Here is a 13828-nt window from a genome sequence, read left to right as displayed (position 1 = left end):
TAAGAAGACAACTCATGAGTAAAATGGATAAAGGACATTAACTGGTAATTTACAGAAAATAAATACATCTTAACAAATAAAAAATGTTTTCCCTCACTTCTAATTCAAGAAATACAAATCAAAATCACAAGATAGTATTTCCTACATATGAGCTTGGCAAAAATTAGAAGCTTTAATAATACCCATTACTGACAAGAGAAAGCAGGAACACCTAGATACTGGGATTCACAGAGGAGATTGAAGAAACCTTTTTGAAGGGCAATTGGATGATGATATGTATCAAAATATGATTCAATATTAGACTGAAAGGAATTTTCCAGCTAATGCTAATATGCCAATATAATCCAATATACAAGGGGGTACCTCCCAAACCCGGGATTTCCCCCCCAAAGCTATGTATTTAAATTTTTTTTACAAAACAACCTTATCACCTTCAAAGTACTCTCCGTTACACTTAATACATTTGTCAAATCTGCGATTTCATTCTTGGAAACAGTTTTCAAGTTCATCTGTTTAGATGGCTGACAACAACTCCCTCATTTTTTTCTTCACTTCTTCTACGTCATCAAATCACTATCCTTCACATGGCCCTCTTCATTCTCGGAAACATCAAGTCACACAAAGTCAGGTGCGTGGGGCAAGAGAGACATGCTGTTTTTTGCCAAAACTGGCACACTGAGATGGCTGCATGAGCAGGTGCATTGTCTTCTTGGCAAAACGAGTGCCCAGTCTGTCATAAATCAGGCATTTTTTGCCACACACTGTGATGCAATCTCTTCAGAACCTCTCAGTAGAAAGCTTGATTAACAGTCTGACTTGGTGGAATGAACTTCAAATGCAGGAGCTGACATTTTCGTCCATTTGGGAAGTTGACGAATGTCCAAAACGAGGTTTGTCATCAATTGACATTTCACCTTTTTTGAAACGAGAAAACCACTTATACACTTGAGTTTTTCCCTTAGTGCTGTCCCTGTAAGCTGTGTTCAACATCACAACAGTTTCTGCAGCATTTTTCCCGAACAGGAAACAAAATTTCATAGCCACATATTGTTCTCTTAAATGGGCCATCACAAAAACGAAGTTTGAGCAAAACTTGAACTTTACGAAAAAATTCACTGTGACTAGAGAGAACCTTCCCAGCTGATGCCACTGATTACACTAACTCAGACTGAATTGCTTGATGCTTGTCTAGTGGAAAAATGCATACTACAAAAACTCAAGCTTTGTCCAGCACAATTCCAGGTTGTTTTTTTTATCCCCTTGTATACGTACTAGAATGCAACAATGTATGAGCTAGCCCAAAACTGAAACAAACAAGATGTTCATTGAGATGTAGTCAATTAATATAGCCCTTCTAGCCATAACCCTTTATGTGATGCATTATAAAGTCTGGCCTCTATACCTATAGCTATAATGGCATTTTGGAGGGAGTTCTTTGCTATGTTAATGGACTGGATTAAGATAAGATTAAGTCTCCACTTTAGTAGAGGATGTGAGTCAGATCACCATCCTTTGTTTCCTAGGGAAGACAAGAGCCACCCTACATCAAAGTCATTCGTCTGTGTGTAACAATCATCTTGAAAGCACAGAAAAAGGTCCCAGGATGATCTGAAGAACCACCAATGAAGCATGTTGGATCTCTGCTCTGTAAGAAGTGGCAGAGGCTGTGACCACGGAGACCATGAGACAAACAAAGGAGCCAGGCCAAGATCAGAGGCCAAGGCAAAAAGACCATGAAACAAAATAGTGGAGCAGCGCCAAGACTACGAGCCAGGGCATGTGCTAGCTTCCTGGTCCAGAGAGGACACAGGGCAAGGAACCACATGGCTGAGAAGCTGAGGACTAGAGAAAGACATGACTACTATTAAGGAGAGGTGTTGGGCAGTATTGTCTGTGGACTCTGTGTGGCCACTGAATGAATTATCACACTCAGCACAGAAGTAGAGTGTCATGGGAGGAATGGCTGGTGTCGGAACAGGGTAAAGAAAGATGGTGGGTGGGGGCAGGTCAGGCATGCCTCTGCCTTGTGGCAATAGGAAAGCCAGAGGAGGTCAGATATGGCCCCTGTTTTTGTATCTATCAATAGGAATATGATTAAATAAACAATTTTATAACCACACAATGGAACATAATACCTTAAAAACCTTTAAGGAACATAACACCTTAAAAATATATTGAGATTTTAACTCCAGACCTCTGGAGCTTCGTGGTCTAGTTCTGTGTATCTAAACTTAAATGGCAATGCATTTATGTTGCTTAAATGCTGTCAACTTTCCTCATACACACGGAATGAGGATCCTAACATCATCTACCTTATAGGGCTGTGTAGGTTAAGTGATACAGCCCATGTTAAGCACCTAGCACAGTACCTGACAGAAGAGTAAATGTTCAACACACACGCACACACATTTTCTTAGAATGATACTCAAGAAATTATTGAAGGTAACTTTGAGAAGACTAATTTTTCCTTTTATATCCTTTTTTCTAGTGTTTTTGTTTTTTCTGTGTGATACATTCCTTGTATTTTCACTGTGAGTTTGTGGGAGGGGTGGGGGCAGAGTGTAACAGACCTGTCTATAATATAAGGTATTTAAAAAAGCAGATTACAAAGCAATATACAGAGGATGTTTTAGTTTTTAAAAACAGGCACAAACACATATGTCAAGAAGAGAGCTTCAAAGGACAGCTACACGAGAATGGCTATCGTGGCTGTCTCTGATACAGGACTGTGGGCGTTTTTTGTTTATTATTTCCATGCATTTTCTGTAATGGATACATATTGCTTTGTATAGGAAGACACGAAATATTTCAGGAAACAAAATCATCTTGCCCACCCTCCACCTTGAGGCAATGCTGTACACGAATCATGCCCAGAGCTGTAGAAGTCCAATTTCCCAAGTTCCAAAGACAAAGATCCCATCACTTTTCACCACTCTCAGTAGCCAAAAGGCCTGTCAAAGAACAAAGCAAACAGCAAACACCTGAGGACTCGGATACCTGGCTTGGCGTGGCTCGTTTCATCCAGCTTCTCAGCTGCCAAAGTCACAGGCACCACATCTGCCTTCAGCGCTTCCTTTCCATCCATGCCCACTTCTCTCAAGATGACACTCACATTCACCTTCTGACTGACCCTGGGCTTGGCTGCTGGGTGAGCATGCTTCCAGAAACGCTGCTTCAAGGCTTCCAGTTCTAAACTCAAATACCAGCAAATTGGTCAGTTTGCAATGCTCAAGAGCATTCTTTTTGGATTCCATTTAAGAACAATAAGCTAGGTTTAGTAGCTCAAGAAAGTTACAAGGAAAAAACACACCCCCTATTCAGAGAAACCAAAAATACCCTTGTTACTGATGTGTTGTGTAAGACTTCCTCACTGTCCTTCAAAAACCATAGACTTTAACACAGAAACTTATACTGGGAGTCTCTAAATATGTGTTTATATTAAATTCTAAACAGATGAATTAAATTGATAGAAACAAACACCATGCTTTTCATCTATTCAGGGGCTTCATTTTCCAGGGATTTTAGTCTCTCCTTTATTGTTTATTTTGAGTGCTTCATTATTTATTAGCTATCTTACTAAAATGTAGGCAAGGATTTTTTCAAAAGGAAGCTGCAAATAAATACCAAGCCAGTTATAGAGAAATGGAAATATCTATACCAGGAGAGTAAGATCAGCAACCCCATGATCACAGGACCTTTTCCCCCTCTCTTCCCTAATGCTATTGCTTAGAATTTTCTTCTTCTCACTCAGCCAGCTGCTGCCTGGCACCATCCCTTACTCACTTTGCCTAACACATTACACTATAGTGGAATCTGTTGTGTGAGAGTTGGCAGCTACAAAGAGAAAGGAACAAAAAAGAAGAAAAACCTCCTTTGGGGTTGAAAGAATCTGGATATATTCATGTGGCTTTCCCTTGATAAAATGTCCAGGACACTGAATTTGGTTATCTTTTAAACATTGACTTTAGTCATACTTCAGTGGCTTTGTGATAAGTACCTCCATGCAATTTTTTTTTGTATTGTTTCCTCTTTTCCTACGGCACTTAGTAGTAAAAGAATTGGAAGCAAATCTCTTAATTCTGAAACCTCAAAAGTAAAAACTAAATTCGAGAGGGGTGTAGGGCTATATTACAAACAAGAGCAGGGAGACAAGCTACACATGTTGCCTCCTTACAGAGATCCAATAAGGTGACAAGGTTGAGAGTCACAGCGGGGATGAGGCCAGTAGAAAGAGAAAACAGGTAGGTCCTCATGGGTGCCAGTATGATTTAAGCTCCTCAAGAACCCCCCCCACCCACCCACCCACTTCCTTGCCATTTACCACATGACTCAACTATCATACTCCTCATGGTGAAACTCCGTTCAAGCTCTTCTCCCTCCACTTGCCTTCGCCCAGTGCCTTTCATCAACTCTGGATGTGAAAAGTCTTGGCCCCAGCTCATCTCCATCAGGAGCTTGGATCTCGGGCTGTCTGCACTCCTGTGGCTCTTAGCCCAGAAAGGAAAAGGGCAAAGGGCAGGGATCATCTACTATGTTACTGCGGAGGATGGGAGAAAGATTTCTGGCACCCCAGATTTTAAATCTGCATGCATTTTCTCATGGAAACCTATACAAAATTAAGAAAACAGAGGGTTCCCCAGTCTTCCCTCTTACCCCTTTCCATTTCCAGTGCATTTGCCACACTAGCCACCAGATGGAACTTCCTAAAATGAAAATCTGTTGGAGTCATAGATTTCCCTAGCTAAAAATAGTCCTCTACTCACAAAAAGGGAGAGTTCAAGCTCCCAGCATAGCCTAAACATCCTGCTTGGTCTGACTCACCCCTGCATCCCCAATCCCCTCACAATCTTCACTTCAAGCACATCAGTTCTCTCTTGTCTCTGTCCCCTCCACCAAGAAAGGTCCCCTTATCTCTCTGCCATGGGGTTTCCTATTCAGCTTTTAGCACTCAGTTCAGGCACAGCTCCTTTCATAAGCCCCCACCTCCCCACCATTCAACTGAGGTACCCCCATTACCTAGGTCTCAATGCCCCCACACAAGAGCAAACCTATCAGCTAGTACTCTAACGGGCTGCTCACCTGTCTGTCACTCCTGCCAGACTTTAAGAACAAGGATTATGTTTTATTTGTAATATAAAAGGGAGCTTCAAAAAGCTCATGTAAAAAATAAAATTAAAAGATAATAGAATTTTTTCAGGAACTTTTGGGACTCTCCTGGATAGCACCTAACAGTGCTAGTTAAACATTTAGTGCATAAATGAATGAGCTGATTCTCAGTTCCACAAATGTCATGGAACAAGTGCCTAGTCTAAGTGTCTACTATATGCCAGGCACCGTGCTACAGTCCCTGAATAAACCAAGAGTAATATGCTGGAGAAACTACCTCACCTCTTGAAGCCTCATTCTCTCAATTTGAAAAATAACAGATGGGCTACAAGAATGAACCTGCTGCTCTAGGAAGAGCCTGTAGGGTAGAGCGGAAGTGCCATATAGGGTCCCCAGGGCTGCAATCTTTACAGAAAACTGCCTTAGCTTTTTCCCAGAGTGGCTGTTGGATTCAAACTGCTGACCTTTCTGTTAGCAGCCAAGCACTTAGCCACTGCACCACCAGGGATCTTTATGAGAATTAGCCAAGAATCTATCAGTGTCTAATATTCATAAAAGGCTCACTGTCACCGAGTCAATTCTGGCTCACAGGGACCTTATAGGACAAAAGCAGGACTGTCCCTTTTGAGCTCCGTTGACTAAATCGTCATAGGAGCAGATGGCCTCAGCTTTCTCCCAAGGTGAGGAGCAGCTGGCAGGCATGAAGTTCCGAACTCGCAGCTATCCCGATGGGTAACCCACTACACCACCACGGCTTCTTCGTGTCTAGTACAGGTACTCAAAAAAGGTTTCTTCCCTTCCCTGTCTCTGTCTGGAACTGTTTAGATAACTTAGGGGTCCATTAACAAATGTTCCCTCAGGGTCCTAGGCAACAACTCATTCTCATGCTTCTTTGCTCAAAGTCCCCCCCACCCAACATGCACTGAGCTTTCTGTCCCTTCCAAGTATACCCTTCTCTCCACTTTCAAAAAGCCCATCCATTTAATCAACAAGACTCACTGAGCACAGCATACAAGCCAGGCACTGTGGCTGATAGCAATGCCAACAATAAACTATTTAATGAATGAATCCTGATACAAACAATTGCACTAATAATAGAGGAAACAGTGGCCAATTTTTGAGTGCTTCTTTATGCTACCCATTTGTAAGCATTGTTTCAATGATTTATAATCACTAGAGTTCTATGCAGGAGAATGAAAAACTTTCTACTTCCCATAAAACATTACAGTCTTGGAAACTCAAAGGGACAGTTCTACCTTGTCCTATAGGGTCGCTATGAGTTGGCATTGACTCCATGGCAGGAGTATAATCCTATGAGTCAGACAGTACTAATATTTTCTCTTTTTAAAGAGATGGTTTAAAGAGGTCAATTAACATCCTGAAGTTAAAGAGTAAGTAACAAAGGGCAGATTTTAACCCAGCTCTAGCTATAGAAAGGAGCCCTGGTGGTCCAGTGGGTTAGGCTTTGGGTTGCTAAAAGCCAGGTCAGTGATTCCAAGACACCAGCCACTCCACGAAAGAAAGATGTCTGCTCCCATAAAGAGTTACAGTGTCAGAAAACCTATGTAGGGTTGCTATCTATGAGTCAGAATTAGTGCGATGGCAGTGAGTTTTAGGTCATGGTTATAAAACTTAAACTTTCATGAGGAGGGTGGGAAAAGGAGGGGGGGAAATGGGAGCTGATACCAAGGGCTCAAGTAGAAAGAAAATGTTTTGAAAATGATGATGGCAACATATGTACAAATGTGCATGACACGATGTATGTATGTATGGATTGTGATAAGAGCTTTAAGAGCCCCCAACAATAAAATGATTTATAAAACCAAACCAAACGTAAACTTCTCTATAATGTCACATCGTCTCCACACAGGATGAAGCACCTTTATCCACAAGAGACAGGGCAGTTTATTAATGTAATAGTACTTGAATTCAGTTTTGAAGGCTCATCCATTTATGCATTCATTCACAAAATATGAATGCCTACAATGTGCCATCCACTGTAGAAGCTAGAGAGATGAAGTACAGAATTAAAACGAGACCCCTATTCACAGTGTAATGGGAAGGCAGCAAACAGGTAATTTCCTACACCGACACTCCAAGCTTTCCTTTAACCATCCCTTTGGGCTTCCTGATGGTGCAAGTGTCTAAACACTAGGCTACTAACCAAAAGGTTGGTGGTTTGAGTTCCCCCTGAGGTACTTTAGAAGAAAGGCCTGGCAATTTACTTCTGAAAGAGCAACCAGGAGAATGGCAGGCTTTCCTATAGAGCACAGTTCCACTCTTGACACACATGCAGCCACTGACTTAAAATCTCAGTGAAAAGTGGTTTAGTGATATTGAAGCAAAATAAAAATAGCTCTCTTTAGCTGCGCTGGACTAAAGGTTCTTAAGAATATCTTAATAAGATTTGACACACACCCTCCCAGACTGGAGCAGCAATGTACCTCTTTTGCAGAGTATCTATCTACCAGCTGCCATTTAAAAAAAAGCTAACACCATCCTGACAACCTGGCAAGCTTATGTAGATGGGATCCAACCTGCATCTATGTCTGTAGATCTGCAATGGACACCAGTCAAATCCCATCTTCATAAGTTTGCCAGGGTTGCTGTGGGTCTGAACCAACTTGAGGCACCCAATAACAACTACCATCCACACAGAACAAGATCATGTGTATCAGTTTTTCCTGTGTTTCCTGTCCTCCACAAAAGTAACTAACTGAAAGCGATTCTCCAGCATTTAAATGATTACCTTTGTTGGTTTCAGGTTCATCGAGTATCACGAAAGATTTCTCATCAGCACCCAGCCGAGGTTTAATAGAAACATCTACTCCCAGTTGCTTAAGTCTATCCAGTGTAAACCGCCTGGCTTTCTCAGGTGGCACAGCGCCTGCTGACTTAGTTTGCTGCCTTGGCTCCTCCACTTTGCCATCTGCTTCTTCAGGTTTTTTCATGCCTTCTTCCTCCTCCAGGGCCTGAGGTTCAGGTGCTACAAGCCCTCCAGCCTGATACTCTTCACCCTCCCGGGGTCCCAGGAAGCTGGGTTTCTTTGGTTCCACTGAGCCACCCTCAGAAGCATCAGTTTGTTTGTCCTGACTTTCTAGTGTCTCGCTTCCCACCAAGTCCTGACAGCAAGACTCATCTGCTCCAGCAGTGATCTGGGGTTCCTTCATTGCTGCAGGCACTGGATTTACTTCCATTTCATATTCTGTGCCTGCTGCTGGCTCAGAACTCTTGCTGTGGGCGTCGCTGTTCATCTCAGTTGTATTTGCAGTGCTTATGGTCCTGTTGTTATGGCTTGGCTGATACTTAGTTGACCTAGGGAAGGGAAGAGGAGCTGCAGTTTAAAAGTATCCTAAGCCTGAAACACATAATGAATCTGCCAAACCAGTTCCAAGGGAGTGAAGAATCAAAATTCTTTATGCCAGATGTTTGCTACAAAACTGAATGCTAAATAACAGTATAATCACAAGGAAAGCTGGTTCTTACTTCAGCAGCACCCTGGCATTTCCTTGGCAAGTGGGTCGGGGTTTACGTTTGAAGAAATCATGAATGGTCTTATTCTCAGGCATGTGATATGGAAGATTAAGTGCAGACTCTAATATGGAGCAAAACAAGCAAAAGCAAATATTACACATTCTGAAATGTCATTTCATAGTCAACTAACCAGTTAAGTGGGTCCATCACCAGAAACAGAAAACAATCTCCACATTAAGAAAGGGAGGGTCAACGTACAAAACAGGGTTCCTGGAGACCGGGGGCTTTAAACCTGTGGTGAATCAAAATGGTACAGGAAACATTTTAAAAAGATGATTCTTGGACCCCATTCCAAATTTATTGAATTGGATCTGTGTGAGGTCTCGGAATATCTATCTTTGAAAAACTCCCAAGTAGACCCTGATACAGCTAGTCCATAGACAGCCCTTCAAGACAAAAACAAGTACTCGTGACCTTCACTACAGTTCTGGAAACATGCTCAATTTATACAAATGTTCTATGGCTTTTAGAAAATGGTCATTCATCAAGATCAATTCTAAATTTGGTATTAGATTTGTAGCTCTTATGAAAAGTTAAAAAAACAAAACAAACAAAAAATCTCCAACATCCACAGCGAGCTTCCAAATAAATGCTATATTTGTCTTAAAGGTCACCGTACTTGTTTGCATTACCTCGAATAAGGCGCTGAGTCTCACTATGCAGTTTTTTTAATGCTTCCTTACTTAACTTGGCTGCTTTCCTTTCCTTAAAGAAAACAAGAAATAGAGACTATGTTATTGGTATTATCCAGAAACACAGGTATTCATCCCTCCAGCGTTTGCTCTCTCCAAGAAAGAGGTTGCAAAAAGAATAAGCATTAATAAATTAAAAACAATATAAACTCAAGGAGCTCATTAATTTGCAAATCTTACAATCCATCCCATATTTGGATTCCTAGTAGGCACAAAGCAACATGTTGGGTACCAGGAAAATATTATGATAGATGAGGCAAAATATTTATCCCCCAAGAAGTCTATAATCTGATGAGAAAAGAGCCCAAAGGCTGCATGACTGCTACATAGGACTGTACCTCACCTTCCTCGTGGAGCCTTCTGGCAACTCAGCTTCTTCTTCACGTGAACAGAGTCCACTCTCCAGAGATGGTTCCTTTTTCTAAAAGGGAAAATTAATTAGCATGGACAAAAGCTTAACTAAAGTAAGATGATGCTTCTTATCCAAAGGCTGGGTTTGAACTCCAGCATCACATCAGGCTCTATTAAAAATTAATGAATAATTATCAAACAGAAGCATACGGCATCCAGTAATACCCAGAAAACAAACTATATGTGTGTGTGGGGGGGGGAAAGCCTAAACCCTCATTTCTTATGTAGCTCTGACATCTTTCCTTAGGGAGGGCCAACAAATCCCAAAGAGCGGAGGGAAATGTTAGGTAGAACACTTCTGCTACTAGACACTCAATGCTTTGACTGATGCTTCTCTTTGATTCCCTTCCTGAAGTTCTATAGGGTTCATTTCTTAGAGCTCAAAGGAGTCTGAGATTTATATCCTGCTTTTGACTTCACCATAAAGGATCTTACTTTTCCAGCCTAACATTCCTAAAAGGGTAGTAACGAAATACTCATTTTCAAACAAGTTAACAGGTATACCACTTGTACTACAAGTCTCCAAAATTAATATCTGAAAAACTTAAATCAATTGACACATCTCTTTCCCAAGCTAAAAAGAAAGGAAATAAAGGTTGCAACTGTAAACAATAATTTTAAAAACACAAGAGTTAGAAGCAGTTGGTAAGTTTTAACTGAGACCCCCCTTTTACTTGCCTTATGTTTTTTTACTTTGTTTTTCATTGCTGCCCTTATGGATTCTAAGGATTCTTCATCTTCCAGTGGAGAATGATTTTCCTCCTCCAATCCAGTTTCAAAAAGGTCATTATCCACAAGAAGGCAGCCGCTATCATTAAACGGCTGTTCCATACTCTCTTCCTGGATAATGTATAAAGGAAAAACGAAATCCAACCAGTTTAGAATCCAGTATCACAAAACATCCTATGAAAATTTGGTTCAGGCCAGAAAAAGCTTATATTTTATCAGCAGACAAGTACATGGTATTCTAGAACATTCTCAATGGGTCATAATCCACAATTATCCTTTGAAAGGCAAGCTCTGGTTTTTGTTTTTAGTTCATTTATTTATATCATATTATTGAGGGCTCTTACAGTGCTTATTACAATTGATCCATGCATCAATTGTATCAGACATATTTGTACACGTGTTGCCATCATTCTTTTCTAGACAGTTACTTTCTATTGAGCCCTTGGTATCAGCTCCTCTTCCGCCCCCCCTTCGTGTTTGTTTTTTAAGCTCTGGTTTTATACATTGTCAAAAATTAAGTTGATAACCACTATTTTTTTGGAAACGTCATTAAGAACTTATTAAATGCCAGTTGGCATCGAGTTGGCTCGGACTCATGGTACCCCCATGGGTGTCAGAGTGAAACTGTGCTCCACAGGGTTTTTAAGGCTGATTTTTTGGACATAGATCAAAGGCCTATCAAAGGCCTGCTAGGTGCCTCTAGCTCAGTGGTTAAACTTTCCTCATGCCGTGACCCTTTCATACAGTTCCTTAAGTTGTGGTGACCACCAACCATAAAATGATCTTCATTCCTACTTCATAACTGTAATTTTGCTACTGTTATGAATCGAGCGACCCAATCAGGCAACCCCTGTGAAAGGGTCATTCGACCTCCAAAGGGGTCGTGCGTGACACATAGGTTGAGAATCACTGCTCTAGCTCATAGGCTTCCATTTGCCCTACTCCTGCCCACAATACCGGAAAAAACCCTCAGTGGCCTCCTGGTAATGGAAAACTTTTGTACTGTAGCCCATAATCGAGGATGAGGTGTTAAGGATCTGCTTTTGCAGCTTCCCTGGATACCTCCAGCACCCCAAGGGACAGACAGTATCACCCAGCCCTTCCCGTTAGCAGTCAAGCATGTTTCACTACAGCAAAACCTCAGAAGCAAGACCTGTGCAGGCAGGAACCTGTCAGAGAAGAAAAACTCAAATATTTTCCACTAAACCAAGCAAGAGAAAAGAGCTGAGACCACACTCTATTAAAAACAGAAAACCTGGAAAACAAGGCACTCCCATGGAGACCTGGCTCTCACAGTTCAGAGCCAGGGCTTATTAAGTAGTTTATAAAACTCAAAGACTTTTTTTTTCTGGTTAGCAGACAAGACTTCTGACTGATGGATTCATGAGAAATCCTCCTTTGAAGTTAATCATCTATTGAGAACAGCAAAGGACTATGACACGTGTTTATCAAAACAAAAAACAAAAAAACAAACCCAGAAACCCATTTATTCAGCGGTCTCTGCACCACCCATATGGAGAATGAGATCAGCAAAATTTCACATACCCCATTACTCCCAATGCAAAGCAATCAGCTCAATGTTATGTTCTGAGTGCAGGAACAATCTTAAAAATGAAAGCTGATTTTTCTAAAGTGTCAGTCTGCCTCAGAAATAGTAAACTTCTTTAAAATGTACCTTATTTCTTTAAAATGTACTTCTTAGCTATAACTGAACATCTTGACAGAATGACTTACTGGGCTCAGGGACTCAGAACCCCTGTCTCAGGAGACAACTAGGTCAATTGGCATAAAATAAATAAACTGTACCTCATTTTTTGTTGCCTTCTTTTTCAGCTGCCTAATTTTTTGCATCTTTTTTTCCTCTTTCTCAAGTCTTCTCTTTGATTTTACTTTTGCTTTCTCCCCAATTTCTCCCTTAGCACATACTGATTTTCTGGAAATCTTTCCGTCAACTGTATGGTTCACAGACGTTTCTGACTGGAGATCCAGTTCCACGCCAAGTGTTGCCTGGGTTTCCAGGTTGTTCTGACAGAAAGACTCCTCAGTGTCACTGTCATCATTGCTGGCCAGAGCTTTGTAAATCCTTTTGGCTTTTCCTTCTTTGCCAGCATATATGTTCTCCTTATTTTCCTCCTCTGCATTGTTCCAGGTAGTGTGCTCTGGAGAGGCACTGCTGTCTTCCACTTCAGAATCACTGTCTTGTAGCACCTTCCTGCTTTTTGATTTCTTGCTTACAAAAATCTCCTCATCTGAATCTGAAGGAAACACAATTACCAAAAAAAAAAAAAAGTATTTATATAATTATTTAGCCTACCTCTTTATTGTTCTCATCCTCAAAAAGATATGCAATTATACAAGTAACTGTTATCTGTGAAATTTTTTAACAACTAAGAACTGACTATAGCAAAGCAAATCTAAAAATACATTTTAAAGACACTTTCCCTGGGGAGGGGGGCATGTCTCTTACTGAGAAACATAATGAAATATATATTTACAAGGTGTAAAGTTGACTCATACATCATTGTTCTAATCCTCTTAAAGGTGTCAAAAATCATTTTATTATTCAACCAAGAGTAATGCATTCACCCAGGCAATGGGATAGGCATTTTATACCAATTATTATATTAACAATGTAATCGAAATTGCTATCTTCAAAAAGGCACATGTACTGCTTTTTGCTTTTATAAATAAGGCAAAATAATATAACAATAATTTAGTAAATCAAGGAAATATTTAAATCATTCTAATACCAGTTTTCATGTTCTATTTCTGAAAAGAAAAAAACAAACAAAGATTTTTCAAACCTCTTTCACTTGAGGCACCATTTGTATCCCAGCTGCCTTGTCCACTGTCTGATGGACTATTTGCTTCCTCTTGTGAAATGAGTCTGGGGTCACTGATTTCTAGGTGAACCTAGAAAACATAAATATACTTTGCATTAGCCGACAGGTGACAGAATGCTCCAAGCACATAATGGTATACAAAGTATCATGGAATCATCCTGAAAGAACTAAGAAAGAACTAATACAATGGTTTGATATGAAATGTTTAATATCCTCCCTCCAACAAAAAACAAAGCTTCAATGATAACCTCTAAGGGATACTACAGAACCGAGCAAGCAGCTAAACTAGCTGTCTTCAGGATGGGAAGGACACTCATTAACAGCCTATGATAGGCTGAAAGTGAAGAGCACTTGTGACATTTACTGAAGATAGATTACACCCTAATGTAAAAAAACCAAAACCAAATTCACTGCCATCCAGTCAATGGCAACTCAGAGCAACCCTATAGGACAGACAGGGTAGAACTGGCCCTCTGAGTTTCTGAGAACTTTTACAGGAATAGAAAGCCCAGT

General features: G+C 40.6%; 1 protein-coding gene across 1 annotated transcript in view; it reads right to left on the bottom strand.

The window, feature by feature from the left end:
- The window catches only part of CLSPN (claspin), a 30693-nt gene that overhangs the window by 12857 nt on the left and 4008 nt on the right, over positions 1-13828 (bottom strand). The window contains exons 2-9 of the mRNA XM_045298979.1: positions 13277-13385; positions 12279-12727; positions 10422-10583; positions 9676-9753; positions 9273-9345; positions 8593-8701; positions 7856-8421; positions 2998-3189 (exon numbers count right to left, since the gene is read on the bottom strand). Coding sequence (XP_045154914.1) covers positions 2998-3189; positions 7856-8421; positions 8593-8701; positions 9273-9345; positions 9676-9753; positions 10422-10583; positions 12279-12727; positions 13277-13385 — 1738 coding nt within the window. The remainder of the gene's footprint in view (positions 1-2997; positions 3190-7855; positions 8422-8592; positions 8702-9272; positions 9346-9675; positions 9754-10421; positions 10584-12278; positions 12728-13276; positions 13386-13828) is intronic.

Source organism: Echinops telfairi, unplaced genomic scaffold, assembly GCF_000313985.2.
Source record: "Echinops telfairi isolate 266 unplaced genomic scaffold, ASM31398v2 ScPeMD7_7457;HRSCAF=8495, whole genome shotgun sequence".
Lineage (NCBI taxonomy): Eukaryota > Metazoa > Chordata > Mammalia > Afrosoricida > Tenrecidae > Echinops > Echinops telfairi.
This window is presented reverse-complemented; position numbering and strand designations above follow the sequence as displayed.